The sequence below is a fragment of the Lutjanus erythropterus genome, chromosome 10, assembly GCF_056507025.1.
Source record: "Lutjanus erythropterus isolate fLutEry1 chromosome 10, fLutEry1.hap2, whole genome shotgun sequence".
NCBI classification, from domain to species: Eukaryota; Metazoa; Chordata; class Actinopteri; order Lutjaniformes; family Lutjanidae; genus Lutjanus; species Lutjanus erythropterus.
Window position 1 is genome coordinate 22,411,918 of NC_139326.1, and position 14,960 is coordinate 22,426,877.

Genomic DNA, 14,960 nt, shown 5'->3' on the forward strand with positions numbered 1-14,960 from the left:
AAAAAAGACAGGCAGCATGACTCGTATACACAGAGAATGGTTTTGTCACTGTAACTGCTTAGCATTTTCAGCAATTTCACGGTTATTTAACTAACATTTAATAGTGATTTATCAGTGTTATAAAAAAAAAAGCAACTCATTCACCGTTAAACTTGTGTAACAAATCAAAGATGTAAACATTTCAAATTGGAAAAAAATATTCAGCATTTATCAAAAGGCAGCATTTCTTCATTGCATAAACATAAAAAATATTTAAAATAAAGTCAATGAATGTAATTGCTTGTATTACAGTTTAGCTCTCAAAATGATATTGTTACAGTATATGAACGCAAAACTTCAAAAAACTGCCACATAACAGACATGCTGGTGTAATACATATAATTAAAGCGTCATCTTATCAGCCTGTTATATCGGAAAAAGAATTTAATTCTGTGCTGATAAGATACTTAATTTTAAAGCCTTTATTGGCAAACACCAATGATGTATTCCTCATGCATCCCTAAACAATAGGCACTAGTTTTAACATTAAGTCATTTTTAAAGTAATTTTGTTACTTATTTGGCATTATTTGCTACTTTTCATGTAGATGTCCAGTCTGTTGATGGTAAATGTAGTATATATTAACCAAAAAAAAAAAAAAAAAAAGAATTCTCCTGCTGCTTTCTATGTTCACAAAATGTCTATCCTGTTTTAAAGCAAACAGTGGGGTAACTGATTAGTTAGCAGCTCAACCTGTATATATACCAATATCATACAAAACAACATCATATCATTCTATAATTTCTTCATATGGCTCTTTATGTAAATAAAAACAGGGTCTTTGTCACTTCTCACCCACTTCATTAAATTCCACTGGCAGCGCTCCTATCCCGACATTCTCAGTGCACATGTAGTCTACAATAAATCAATCAGGAAATTCCAGTGTGTCTCAGTGTCCAGATGATGCAGCAAACAGGTCTGTGGCTTTTTATTTTTCTGGCAACAGCAGAGGCGACGTCACTAACTACCATAGAGTTTGACTCCAGAACATCTCAGCAACCAGGAAATGCCGTCCAGAAGACCTGACAGGGATTCTGCTACTGTATCCTGCACCTGAATGAAAAGACAGACACAAACAGAGGAACAAAGTCTCCTCAAACTGACACTGCAGGGATAAACATGCAGCAGAAGCCTTTCAGTTGATCAAGAATCAGACGGTTACCATCCAGGGGTTAGTCAGCTGGGACAGGCCAAGCCTCTTTGCCATGTATACACAGGGAGTCCGACACCTCGCACCGTTCCTGCTGGTAACGGTTTGCAGACTGGTCACCCCGACTGCTTCTGGTTCCTCTCTGGCAACACAGGAGAGCACCAGCAGAGGCCTGGGTGATGAACCCCCAGCAGAGCTCAGCACAGCCCGAATCTGAGCCATCTCAGACTCCCCATCTGTGGAAGACACTCATTTGTCTTAAGTGTTCTTTGCTGATGATTTATATGACAACAACCGACGTGCGTGGTGTGACATGTTGGTAGTAGTGCAGCTAAAGGAAGAAAAAGACAGAGAAAGTGCCTCTTAAGCCAAGCCTACCTCTCCCAGGCTCAGCATTGGCTACATAAATGAAACCATCCACCACCTGGCAGACCTGCTGGACCTGAGGAGAAGGGCTGTAGATGGGGCAGCCTGAGTCATCTGTTCCTTCCAAGGTAAAAAGTTTATTACTGATGCTCTCCTGCTGCACTCTGGCTCTTTCCCTCTCTGCCCTGCACACACACACACACACACACACACACAGAGTGTAATGATTGTTGCAGTAGCCTCAATAATACACAGCCATTTTGATATGAAATAGTCGGGTAAACACAGGTGTTAGCAATGATACTTATTAAGGATTCTTTCCATTCATGTCTGTCTACTGCTGTAAATGTTGGCTGACTGGAAAAGCTCTACTACACTAAACGAGACCTTAATTAGTATTTTTGCTAACACCTGTGTTAAGACTGCTATTTCATATCAATGGGGCTGCAGTGAAAAGTGCTTACCTGTTGGTTGAGTACAGAGTCAGGATGTTAAATTTGTGCTGGTTGTTGTACAAGTAACTGATTCCAGAGCCAATACCTAGAACAAAAAAAGGGTTGACACTGGTTTGCTTAAATTTGTTGGGTATCTTGGCTGATAGTAACCGGTGAGATAATAATTGTATGCCAAAAGTGCCACCTAGTGGTGGAAACATACACCCACAACAAGTGAGATTTTCATTTCATAATTTGTCTCTTAACTGAGTCTATTGAAATGCATTATAGTTTGTTCGTACATCAGTCTGGAAAAAACAAATCCTTATTCCAAAGATGACGCAATAATCCAAATAAATGAAACAGAATTACCTCATACTGAATTCTTAGCTGAATTCTTTATCTATTGTAAATGAAAGACTGAAATGTAGGATCCATGATGATGCTTGGAATATCGAGAAAAGTTTGTTTTATGATCTATCATTCTTCTCTTACAGTCTTATTTTCCCTTTTATCAACTATCACAATATTGGTTGGGCTTCTACACATCCATCATATCTTACAAAATTACAGTTTTTGAAAACCATTTGACATTCTGACAGATGAGATCCATCTACACCTCTCTTTAGAAAATATTCATTACTGTCCATAGATGAGGTTATTTTTTCACCCAAACATCTTAATTTATGTTTAAATCTATCAGGTACATGTCATACTTTATTTCATCTTCAACCATTCACTCTAACTCGACTAGGCAAAGAAAAAATCCATTTGCCTCACTGTTATACAACAAGACATCAGTTTTTTTTTTAAATCAAATTTAGGGGACCACAGTTATGGAATTTATTGAATGTGACACTCAAACTGTCAAACAAAGTTAAAGAAAATTCTTGTTTCATCTTGAACTTTATGGCATGATGCATCTGTTGGTTGCACACACCTATTTATTCTAGGTCTGTTTTACTGTTAATTTTATTTCTCTACTTCTGGTAACACTTGCATTTGTTTTGTGCATGTAAATAGTTTGTGTTATTGTTTGTTTTCTTGTTCTGTTTCATATTTGATGAGCAATAATGTCTTTTAAACAGTGGAGGGCTTCCTTCCTCACCTGAACTGCAACTACTGTCTTTCCTATTTGTTGTATATTTTGTATATTTATTATGCATTAAAATAAAACAGATGTAGGTGTTATCACTGTGTTATTAATGAAAAAGAACAAAGAGAAGTTTATCCTTCATCATCATCTCACCATTAATCTGTCTGTGTGGAGTGCCCGACACAGGAAGCACATCCGGGGCATGCATGAGCCTTGTGACCAAAGAGACATCCAGCTGCTCCATGCCGGGGCCAAACATAGCATAACGTGGTTCAGATGAGGCCACCAGAGACTGAAAAAATGCAGTTACGACCTCATACGCCGGCCGTGAAGGAAGCCACTGTTGTTTGCAGGATGGGCAGCCTTTCAGGTATCTGCTGAGACAAAGATGGTGGTCAAAAATGTTTCTGTCTAACAAATTATTACGCATTATCACAGTAAGAAGGTCTTGAGTTTGTAGCTGGGGCAGGGCAGGGCCTTTCTGTGTGGAGTTTGCATGTTCTCCTCATGTCTGTGTGGGTTCTCTCCAGGTACTCTGGCTTCCTCCCACAGTCCAAAAACATGCAGCACAATAGGTTAATTGGTAACTCTAAATTGCCCATAGGTGTGAATGTGAGGGTGAGTGGTTGTCTGTCTCTATGTGTTCATCCCTGACATGAACTGGCGTCTTGTCCAGGGTTTATCCCGCCTCTCGTTCAATGTTGGCTGGGATAGGCTTCAGCCCCCCGCGACCCTTCAAGGATAAGTGGTTACAGACAATAAATGAAAGAATGAATGAATATTATTACCAGCTGATCTTGATACAGGACAGAAGAAGATACCCACTCTGACATGTAGTCAAATTTTAATTCCATCTCTCTGTCTCCCCCCTCTTCTCTCTCATCCAGGCTCTCATCTTCATTGATTAGTGGCGCATCCAGCAACTCCAGTTGGGGCATGGTTACATGATCAATGGAAGGCCAGTATGGCATGTCCCTGAGCAGGAAGTATCTCCACAGTAATGGATCTCTAGCCATGGCCCTCCAGTACCGACTGGTGGCTCCCAGGCGGCAGATATCAGCAGGAGACAGATAAGCCATGATCTGGAACTGAATGTCCACCTTAAGAATGGAGGAAATTAAGATTAGGATGATATTTTTCCCTGTAGCTTAAAGCCATTAACACACGATACACCAGGTTCCCACTTGACAAGCTTGGTGATGTGTATTATTGAGTCTGGCCACACAAGTTTCAGTTCTAATTTAGCACAAGATAAAGAGATATCTCTCCAGTAGATGAAGGCTAAAAGTTGAAAATGGGAAACAAGGGGGGAAAAATAAAGTAGAAAACTATCAAGAACCAAAGAACTAGGTAAAAGATGGAGACAGGAAGGTAACAAAGATAAATTTATTATCAATAAAAATACACAGAAGGGGCAAATGCAGGCCTAAAATTAACCTTGGAGCATCAGAATTTTTTCTCCTTGTATATCAAACAATCTACTACTCCCAACTGGTGAGTACAGCCTACAAATACAGCTTTTGAAATCAGTGGCCTTAATACAACTTTCAGTCTTCATTGAGATTAACTCAATCAGTGGTAGAAGTAAAAGCAGCATTTCGAGAGATACCAAATCTTGGTCAATGCAGCAACAAAGTTGTACTCGTGTTCAATTTTAAATGTAATGTCTTCAACTTTGTGCTTTATTGTGTCTTGCTGTACTTTAACTGTGCTGTTTGTCTGTGTATATTCTATGTGCCCATATCAAATCATCTATAATTATATAGATAAACACCACACTGTGAAAATACTCTGATTGTGAAAACCTGACATGAGTGGTTCTCAAACTGTGGGCGGGGCCCCTGATGGGGTATAGAACCACTGCCAGGGGGCCCAGGGAAAATATGGAGTAAAACGAAGATGAACTGCTTTAATTAAAGTATTATCAGCAAAATGTATTTAAAATCTCAAAAGTAAAAAACTAAAAAAATACATGTACGGGCAGAATGGCTGTATAATGACTGTCTGTTATTATATATCATGGGATTGTTATTATTGTTGCATTAACAGCCTCCAGTAGTTTAATCCACAATACATATACTATATATCTATATTTATATATACACACGTGTTTAGTACGATGCTGCACACCATGTGTATTACAATATGTGTACAAAAATCCAAAGTGGTCACATATATCTGTACAAATGTATAGTCTGTGAGGACCTAAGTACACACCTTTGAAAAAGATTTCTTCTCACCTCTGTAAAAAGTTTTAATTCCAACCTGACATGACCTGTTCTACCTAAACGCGATGTGTACACACAATAAAAAAACGGCTGTCACCGCAATATATTCTTGAACAGTGTCTCACCGGCAGGATATCCAGAAATCCGGGTTGAGGTTCTTCTCCAGAGTCGTCAACAGGCGTCAACTCATCTTTCATAACTTTTCCTGTGTGTGGAAAATATCTGTCTCTGAAGCGCCTGAGGCTGCGGATCACTACAGATTCACTCAGCTGATGACTCCGTCCTGCCATCACTTCAGGTGTCACTGATGACATTATTAAACTAACCAACTAACCGCGGTGAGGGACACCTAACAACAAAGATGACGACTCCGTATCTCTGTCACACTTCCTTGTTGCTGGCGACAGAGGAGGATTGTGGGTATTGTGGTTCTATAAATAATACGCATCTGAATTCGGCTGTGCATATTGCATGCTTGAGTTGGAATCAAGGTTATTATAGTCAACTAAAACACAACTATATAAAACTAAACAAAACAAAAACAAAAAAGCAAGCATGAGGAAGCATTGATGTTATATACTATATGTATATGGAGACTATGACTATGAATGAACTGCCTTCACATAGTGTTGTGTTCATATTTAAATTCTTAAATCTGACCCCTGACAAACTCCCAATATTACAATATAAAAACCCTCAAACTAATACTGAAACTAATAAATACTAAACATTATTAAACAATAAAAACTAAACTGAAACGAGTAAAGCCACCACAGAAACAAACTGATACTAAACTGACTTGAAAACAAAAATTAAAAGCAAAATAAAAACTAATGAAAAGTACAAAACTATAATAACTCTGGTTGTAGTGCAACATGAATAAACATGTTTTTATTAAAACAACGCGCGTGTTTATTGTCAACAAGGACATAAAAAAAAGGAAATGATTTTTGTCCAAACAACACAGATTCTCTAGTAATAGTTATACTATCAAGATTATTCAAGTGGCAGAAAACTGGAACTTGCAATAGATGGGAATACAAGTGGCGCATTACAAAGCTGGTATGAACAAATGTGAACATACTTAAAATGGTCATGAATACATAATTGTCAAACTGTTTTCAAACACCTTTCTTTGCCTTTAGTGTGTATGTTTATACACACATACATATATAATGTATATGCAATTATAATATATTAAAAGCATAACAGAATGGCAACAAAACAATAAATAAAATGTTACTGTGCAATGTCTCATTTCCAGCTGGATTATCTTCAAACTTGTAACAATCTTTAAAAAAAAGGTCAATTTTATTAATAACCTTTTTATATTCATATTAATGTTATTATAACACATTCTCAGAGCAAAATAAGTGCTCCAGTCAACAGTCTGGAATCAGGATGATAACTGCTTTTTCAGCAGGACAGGGCAAAAAATTACTCAACAGCCTCCTCTCTGCAGCCCCTGCCAGTTTTACACCACCTCTCTTATACTTTGTAACCTCTCATTCACCTGCTTTGGCCTAGGCCATTTGGCATGGGATGAGGTTGCCTGTAGACACTGATCCAAAGACTCTTTTCTCCACATACCCTTACAACCCCGTGCCTTCCCTAAACCTTCCATAACATTACACCCCACCTGATGGCTTCCATTTTTATTCGGGGTTGACACATATTTGAATACTGAACTTAGATCTGTGCCTGAGGGCAACTTCAACACAGGAGCAGCTCGGTTCACTGTAAAATACTCAGGATCTCCTTGGCATTCTCTGTGTTCCAGCCCTGGCCCTGCAGAGGGCCCTCGCAGGCGAGCACGTATTTGTTGAGGATCTGTGTGCCAATGTCCCGAAACTGGAGGCGATCTTCTTTGCGATCCATAGTGTCAGCGCTGCAGTCCTCGTACTTGACTGCCCAGAAACACATTTCCCCGATGTACATCATTGTCAGCAGGTGTGTGTCTGAGAAGATGCCTGGCAGAAAACATAAGCGGGAAATGAGTATGATCAAACAGTCCTGTCAGTCTCAGTCCAGAGTAATCTTCCAATGAAGACAACTGAAATGACATATTTACCTTCAGATAGGAAGCTTGCTGTAGCAGTATCATGAAGCACCACCCCATCATTGAGCTTCACAGAGTTCCTTACCTGCAGCATCCGCATCAGGTAGCGCACCCCCTCCTGAATACACTGGATTAAAATATCAGAGTCAGATGAGCATCAGATCTAGTATTAGCATATGCTGGCAAAAAAACTTATACTAACCTACTGTTTTCAGAAAACCAAAGTAAAAGGTTTGGCAAAATCAGTCAACATTTACAACTTACTAAATATAATGAGATCTTTTCACAGTCTGGTACCTTAAGGAATGTGTCCTTGTTTTTCTTAATCCACTGTTTCCGTTGATGAAGAGTATGACAGTACATGTACAGCAGAGCTCCACGTCTCCAATAGAGGCATTCTAACAGCTCTAGGCCCAACACAGACTGTACCTAGCATGGACAAAAAGACATATGAAAAAGGCTGTCACAGGATAGCATGGAAGTAAATATGTGTGTGTTCTGTGAAACTATAAGCCAAAGAGAAAGTGAAAGTACAACAGAGGTAGGAATACTTGACCATCAACCAGAAAAAGAAAATATACATAGAGAGTGCATTTTTAATGGGGCCAATAGTATTTCCATCTGTTTTGTACCATTACACATCTTCTTCGCTCAGATAGTGAACTATAAATTGCACAACACTTAATGATATTCAGCCTCTTCTTCATTTCAAGTCAAGCAAACATAGTCACATGGAGTGCAATGATACACATTCATATCCAGCGTCATATCCCACCAAGTGCCAAATGCAGGTAAATTCTGGGTTTGTCAGAAAAATAAATTGGGATCGCTGGCTAGGTGTCTGTAAATAATTTGGAATCTTGCACACTAAAAAGCTGAAATAATTATTTTTAGTAAGATAACCCATGATGCAGTCTTATGGCCAGTAAAACATGTTTTACTGACTGGTAAATTTCTTAGTTTACCTGCCATTGGCAGATAACCCAACAAGTTAATTTTGGACCCTGGTCATAACACACAAAATAGTTACATATATATATATATATATATATACACACTTCTTGTGCTGGTGCTAGCCTCCCCGCCAAGACTTCTGGCTCAGTCAGATCTTGCAGCAGCTGCTGGATTTTAAACGGCGAACAGTCCTCAGGAAACTCCTGGTCCACCAATTTATTCTCTTCATAAAACGTGATGTCTAGGATCACCTAAATGTTGAAAAACAAATATATACCAACAACCAACAGTGTATACAATGTGGAAGACAACTAAGCACTACTCTTTAAAACACAAAAAATCCTTAGAAACCCTAGAACAATTACCTCCCTCTTCTCACAAAATGACTATGAGTTCTTCATTAATAAGTTAGATCAAATCAGGGAAGGAAGTGACAATTTACCTTCCAGGAAGAGGCAGCCACAGCTGTAGCCTCTTCTCCAAAACTCTTATCAAACCCCTTTTCAAAAGCAACTTGAGATCCAAGTACATTCCTAACCTCTGGTTCAGTGACAACTAGTTGCTTGATTAGTGGCAATTTAGCACCACAAAATTTGCTCAGCCTTTCCAATCAAGGTTTAGAACACCTAACATCATCAAGACCAACTTAACCCAAGTGGTTACACTGACTCTAACACATTGGTTTTAATTTACCTCCATTTTAGCATCCCATGCAGGTTGGTATCAAGTTCAGTAACTTTGTTTTGCAGCTTTGGCATACATTTTCACTTCTAAGATTCTAAAGCCATAATGATGGTTGCCAAAAAGTCCTCCATACTGGTGGAATGTAAAGTTGTTGATTTTGAACTCAAAAGGCTAAAATGAGGGGCCTCTTTACAGGTTTGATGTTTAATGGGGGAAAGAGGAAAAAAAACAGCAAATTTTTGAGGACTGATTAATCGCTTATGCCATTTATCAAGCAAAACTATCCAGCATTTGCAGGTTATGCCTTGTCAATTTTGTGGATGCTTTTACTTGTTATACATAATTAGACATGACTGGATACTTTGTGTTTTGGGCTCGTGGTCAGATGCACCAAGCAATTTAAAGATTACCTTGATAGTTCAGGAAAATTGACATGGCATTTTTCATTTATGATGTTTTAGACACTAAATGATTGATTGAAAAAAGAGTCAGATATTAATCACAAATGAAAATAATAGTTACTTGCAGCTCTAGACAATTAGTGATGTTTAATGTAATGAAGTACCTGAGTGTAATCCTGGAGCACCTTGGAAAGGTTGCTACTCTCCCCTCCTTGCCTGTAATAGCTTTTCAACTTGTCTAGTATGGCAGACGCATTCTGTAAATAGTCATCATCTATGGAAGAACGATATGTTAACAAAGTACCAATTAATTACAGGTCTAGACTCAAGAAATCGACCTCAACGTTACACATTTCAGAATACTTTTTATGATGAATGGCGCTTATATTTACACACAATGTGACTGACGCTAAAGACGAACAGCTTTTAACGTTTAAACGTCAAAAACATGGCGTATATGCGACAACATAATATCAACAATAGCAAGATACGTGTAATTTACTAACATTTTAAAAATGTTGAAATGTAATGGCAAATACAAAGACACAATACAACGTAGAATAATGTCAACATTACTATGACAACTAACAAAACGCAGGTATATTTAAAAGCATAATGTTTCATGGCCATCTAAGCGTTTGTCAACAATAATGCATTTTAGCTAACGTTAGCTAACTAAAATTAGCCATAATTCGAAGACCCACATATTCAAAACACAATACTCGGTCAGTGAGTAAACATTACTGGGGCGGTACTAACTTAACATCGTACCACCTATTAGTTAACTGTAGAGTAAGTATCATTTGTCACCATGCAACATTTCGTCAGACAGCAGCTGTTGTTATGGTTGCAAGCCTCCTGCAAAGCTACGTTAGATAACGTTAGCTAGCTAGCTTGCTAGTTGGCTAATAAACTGAACAAGAACGTTAGCTACGCATACGACTTGCCAAAAACGGCCACAAGACAAAAGAAAAGTATGAACGACTTATCGATACCTTGCTTTTCTGCTCTGAGACTAGAACACTTGATGTCTAACTCAAATATCCTTCTCTCCAACTCGAAACCTTGTCGCCTGTACTCGTCGGCCATGACTAAAAGTACTGGTCACGTGAGCCAGGGATTACTCACGTGCTCATAGAACGTCATTTCTTTTACCAAGACACCAGTTTCCATGTTTCTGTGTGCTGAAATCAGTAATCAGCTCGTACAATAAAAATGTAAAGAATGGGGATATAAATACTATGTTTTGATGGCTTCCTTTTTTTTAGAATATAGGATGAATTAATGCACTGTTTGGCTTCATTTTCAAAAGTAAAAAAAAATGGATTGGAAAATTTTGATTTAGGAATGGTTTTGCCAGTAATAGGATCAAATTGTTTTGTATACATCCATTAGAACTGGGGCAACAAAAGACTGTGAAAGTTGTTGAATGCTCAAAAAAAGGCAACAGGTGACAATATAATGATTAAGTATTAAAGGAGCATCCTTGAAAGGCTCAGATGTTCACAAGCATGGACAGGGTGAGGTTCAGCATTTGTGGAAAACTGGGTGGGCAAATAGTCCAACAGTTTAAGAATGTGTCTAAAACAAAATTGCAAGCAATTCAGAGATTTCACCATACAATCTATAATATCATAGAATGATTCAGAGAATTCAGAGAAGTCTCTGGGGTTGAAAACCAACATTGAATGCCTGTCACCCTGCATAGAAAACCCTCATCAATGTATAAAAGATACTACATGGGCTTGGGAACACTTACGAAAACCATTGTCAGTAAACACAGTTTGTCGCTGGATCTACAAATGTGTGTTAAGACTACTATTTATCAACAACATTCATAAATGCTGCCAACTTTTCTGGGCCCAAGCTCATCTGAGACGGACTGGGACAAAGTGGAAAAGTGTGGTCTACCGAGTCAACATTTCAGAATGTTTTTGGAAATCATGGACATGACCTCTGGGCTGAAGGAACAGGATACCAGCACTAACTTCAAAAGCCAGCATCTGTAATGACGTGGTGGTGTGTTAGTGTCCATTGAATGGCCAACTATCACATCTGTGAAGGCCCCTTTAATGCTGAAAGATACACACTGGTTTTGGAGCGACATATGCTGCAAGGCAACATCTTTTTCAGAGATGTCCCTACTTTTTTCAGCAAGATAATGCCAAGACACATTCTGCATGTGTTACAACAGTGGGGCTTTGTAGTAAAAAAGTTCAGGTACTAGACTCACCTGGCTGCTGTCCAGACCTGTCTTCCATTGAAAATGTCAGGTGCATTATGAAGCACATAAGAGAGACCGTTGAGCACCTGAAGACTATCAAGCAAAAATGAGAAAGAATTTTGCTTTCAGTAATACAGATATAGTTTAATTGATGGTACTCTTAATATAGTTACTGTCTTTAAAACAGATTACTTGATGGGATTGCATCATTTTTCTATGTACTCTAAAACATTTCCCATTATCAGATTTTTAAGAACAAATTGTGCAGTGCATCTGCTAGACTCTTGACCCAAGACGAGGCAAACATAATTTATCAAATTGTTTTATTTAGATGGACTCAGTGGGACGATTTTGAAGTATTCAAAAAGTTATGTAAAGTATTTTAGAATAAGTTACTTGAGTAATCTAATGAAGTACCTACACGTTATCTGGTCATATGTTCAGTAATCTGTAGTGGAGCATGTTTTAAAAGTAAAGACAGAGCAGTCCACAGTCCTTTTTATAGTCTATTTTTGCAGAAATGCACATAGAGGATAAAAACATTGAATTATTTGACTAGATTTTCTTCCAGACCAACTCTGTAAACAGGTAACTCCAGTAGGAAATTACATTTTAAACAGATTTCTTTTTTTAAAATACAGCTTGTACGTCATGGTTATTATTGTTCTTTTTAGAGGAGGAACAGATCCAGTCCAAACATAAGTAAAAACAGGATCCAGTGGTAAATACAGCCAGTTCAAAAAAAAAAAATTTACAGGGTTTCTAAGAAGCATTATAACACCAGGAACTATTATGCAACTCCCCTGGAGGTACATGAATATCAGACTTGTTCCACAAACGATCTGAAGAAACTGTAAAAAAATGATAAACCAGTTTTTCCAGAATAATGATTTATGTTCATGCAATATGATTCTACTGTTCCAGATGTAATATCTGTGATGGAGAAAGTGTGTTCATTAAATTATCAGGAAAGGAGCATTTGTTGTCACCCTTAAATAGTTAAGATAATCGTTTAACGCCACTTCACAGGTATTTTACGGTAGGGTAGTGGTGGTGAAAGGGTTACATTTAAATTAGGTTGCCGAGCCTCTTATTTCCACTCGTTTTAGTCCAGCCCACTGAGACACCCACCAATGTAATCTGACTTTCCGGAGACGCGTCTAAAGGAGAACCCCAGACCCGCGAAAGGTCTCGCGAGAGTGATCATTTCAAAATAAACGTAATCTTTCCTTCGCCATAACAGTATTTTGCGACTCTAAACCTACCCAGATTTCAATCATAGTATTAACAGATTGAAAAATATATAATTAAATTTTACAAGATGCACAATGAAGAAACAATGTATACAAATCTCGCGAGGATTTCAAAAATCTAGGGTTTCCTTCTAGACAGGACCCGCTTTGGTGTATGTGTGTGAGCTAGCGACTGCTAGCCACATTTTGTGTGTCCTCTCAGCCTAGATCACTTTGGCGCATCGGGTCAGCTTTCACTCTGCTCTTCGATACGTAACCCGTGTGTTGCTCTTCCAAAACATGGCGGCCCTCACAGCTTTGTGCAGAGCGGAGAATTTATTCTTCAAAAGCCTCTCAGGTCCCAACAACAGGGCTAAATTAAACGTCGCTTATCTCCAGTTGAGCAAGGTCGGTATTCAAACGGCAGTTAGTTTTATGCATAACCCGGTTGAAATGAGATGGTAGCAAATACCTGGGCAAGATTAAAAGGTCATAATATTGCAGAGGATGTGTTCCCTTTGTCCTGCAACATTTCGGAATAAAGTGAACTTAGTAAGGTCATTCACCAGTCTTCATATATTCTTTCTGTTTGATTTAAGTGTACTTTTCGATGATATCATGAACTGACCTCAAGCTGCTAGCTGCTTAACCTAAGGGGGGGATCTCATTATTTAAGTCAGCACATGTTGCAGCCATGTTACAAACTGTTGGTAACTTTCAGCAATGCATAATGTAAATTTGATTTTTGGGCATTTGTCATTGCATGCACCAGTGACTTAATACACATGAGTCTGACTTGCAGCATAGTTAAGACGTCTGGAGTCAATGGGTGCATGTGTGTTGTAGAAGAAATGATCTCGAGTACTTGCATCATCCACCCCTACCAGCATAGCTTCACACACAAAACACATGACAATATTTCCATCATGTTTGCTAGTGATCCTAGTCTGGACATTGTGCAAGGTTGTTAAGGGATAGTATGATTCAGTAACCAATGTGATGTCTGCAAATTTAGCTGCTCATGGAAACATGTCCCATTGAACATTTCTCTCCCTATAATAGTTAGAGGGTGGAATGATAAAATGTGTAAGGGTTTCAAAGTCTGAGCAGTGGTCATAGAAAGGGATATTTATCAATGTTTTGTTCAGGTCTGATCAGTGCAAACAGCTTATATTGTGTGTTATGAATAGGGGAACAGAATGAACTTCCCAATTAACTTTTTGCCTGTATTGTCAGAAAATTGACCTCTGTGACCTCAAGCTGTTGCTGCAAATGGTACAGTAATTTGAACCCTTAGAACAGTTGTAATCCGTCTGGATGACAATAAGAACTGTTTTTTCCTAAACTGATCATGACTTGATGCCTTTCTTCTTGTACGTCCTACAGATCAGACAGGCAAATGTTTCATTCTTTTAATTAAGACATTTTTGCAGCAAAGTATATGTTAACTTAATTTGTAGATAAAGAAAAATGATGACTGAGGAGGCGGCCAGGGACATCACAATGCAAAGTGGTGTGGAATTTCCTCCTCAAAGTCTGATCAACACTGCTCTTAATATTACAGAATTCACAAATATACAATGCAAATGTCACTGTTACAGATATTTACAATGCAACTGCAATACACATAGAATTGGCACCGCGACACTAGTGGTCATATAATGTGTATAAAGTCTCTTATGGTTCCAAAGCTTGTAGCCGGTGTCTGGAAAATTAACGGTGGCAAAACAACAAAATGTCTTGCAACATAGTTTAAAAAAATTGGTGTGATCACCACAGGAACAATTTTAATCAGTCAGTGTTGACACAGAGGATTTTTAATTTGACTCCTCAGCTAACTCTGTTGGGTTGGGACTCTTGGCTGCGGTCTGCCCGAAATCTCCACTCCTTTTGTTGTAGGATTTGTTCTGCAGTTTTGCTTATCTTTCCCTTCCTCAACTGAATAAACTGGACCAGCCATTGAAACTGTACCAACATTTCAGCTGCCCCCAGGCACCCTTTTAAACAAGCATTAGACTGATATGATTTTATCTAGAAACACTCACAATGTTAGTTTCTTTTAATGTTTTTTTTTTTTTTTTTAAAGTTTTATT

The 14,960-nt window shown here is 38.3% G+C and overlaps 3 protein-coding genes across 3 annotated transcripts in view; 1 reads left to right on the forward strand and 2 right to left on the reverse strand.

Moving 5' to 3' along the window:
• Positions 1 to 621: 621 nt before the first annotated feature.
• On the reverse strand, positions 622 to 6,045 carry fbxo4 (F-box protein 4). The gene is made up of 7 exons (XM_084728695.1): positions 5,439 to 6,045; positions 3,911 to 4,185; positions 3,239 to 3,459; positions 2,020 to 2,095; positions 1,559 to 1,740; positions 1,202 to 1,425; positions 622 to 1,092 (listed from the first exon to the last, which is right to left on the reverse strand). Exons 1-7 carry the CDS (start codon positions 5,625 to 5,627, stop codon positions 1,000 to 1,002), a joined length of 1,260 nt encoding a protein of 419 aa, XP_084584821.1. The 5' UTR covers positions 5,628 to 6,045; the 3' UTR covers positions 622 to 999.
• Positions 6,046 to 6,176: 131 nt separating this feature from the next.
• On the reverse strand, positions 6,177 to 10,556 carry rimoc1 (rab7a interacting mon1-ccz1 complex subunit 1). Its single transcript, XM_084728694.1, has 6 exons — positions 10,407 to 10,556; positions 9,576 to 9,685; positions 8,431 to 8,577; positions 7,670 to 7,801; positions 7,385 to 7,499; positions 6,177 to 7,283 (listed from the first exon to the last, which is right to left on the reverse strand). Exons 1-6 carry the CDS (start codon positions 10,498 to 10,500, stop codon positions 7,048 to 7,050), a joined length of 834 nt encoding a protein of 277 aa, XP_084584820.1. The 5' UTR covers positions 10,501 to 10,556; the 3' UTR covers positions 6,177 to 7,047.
• Positions 10,557 to 13,071: 2,515 nt separating this feature from the next.
• oxct1a (3-oxoacid CoA transferase 1a) overlaps positions 13,072 to 14,960 on the forward strand; it is a 59,300-nt gene continuing 57,411 nt past the window's right edge. The window contains exon 1 of the mRNA XM_084728696.1: positions 13,072 to 13,275. Coding sequence (XP_084584822.1) covers positions 13,168 to 13,275 — 108 coding nt within the window. The 5' untranslated portion in view covers positions 13,072 to 13,167. The remainder of the gene's footprint in view (positions 13,276 to 14,960) is intronic.

Excerpts from the sequence above, each read along its gene's own strand:
- fbxo4 (XM_084728695.1), bottom strand. The coding sequence starts at position 5,627 with ATGTCATCAGTGACACCTGAAGTGATGGCAGGACGGAGTCATCAGCTG. Across the intron at positions 1,426-1,558 it reads GCCTGGGAGAGGTAGGCTTG|ATGGGGAGTCTGAGATGGCT; the intron begins GCTTAAGAGGCA and ends TGTCTTCCACAG. Across the intron at positions 1,093-1,201 it reads AGCTGACTAACCCCTGGATG|GTGCAGGATACAGTAGCAGA; the intron begins GTAACCGTCTGA and ends CTTTTCATTCAG.
- rimoc1 (XM_084728694.1), bottom strand. The coding sequence starts at position 10,500 with ATGGCCGACGAGTACAGGCGACAAGGTTTCGAGTTGGAGAGAAGGATA. Across the intron at positions 8,578-9,575 it reads TGCTCCAGGATTACACTCAG|GTGATCCTAGACATCACGTT; the intron begins GTACTTCATTAC and ends TTCAACATTTAG. Across the intron at positions 7,500-7,669 it reads ACAAGGACACATTCCTTAAG|TGTATTCAGGAGGGGGTGCG; the intron begins GTACCAGACTGT and ends ATTTTAATCCAG.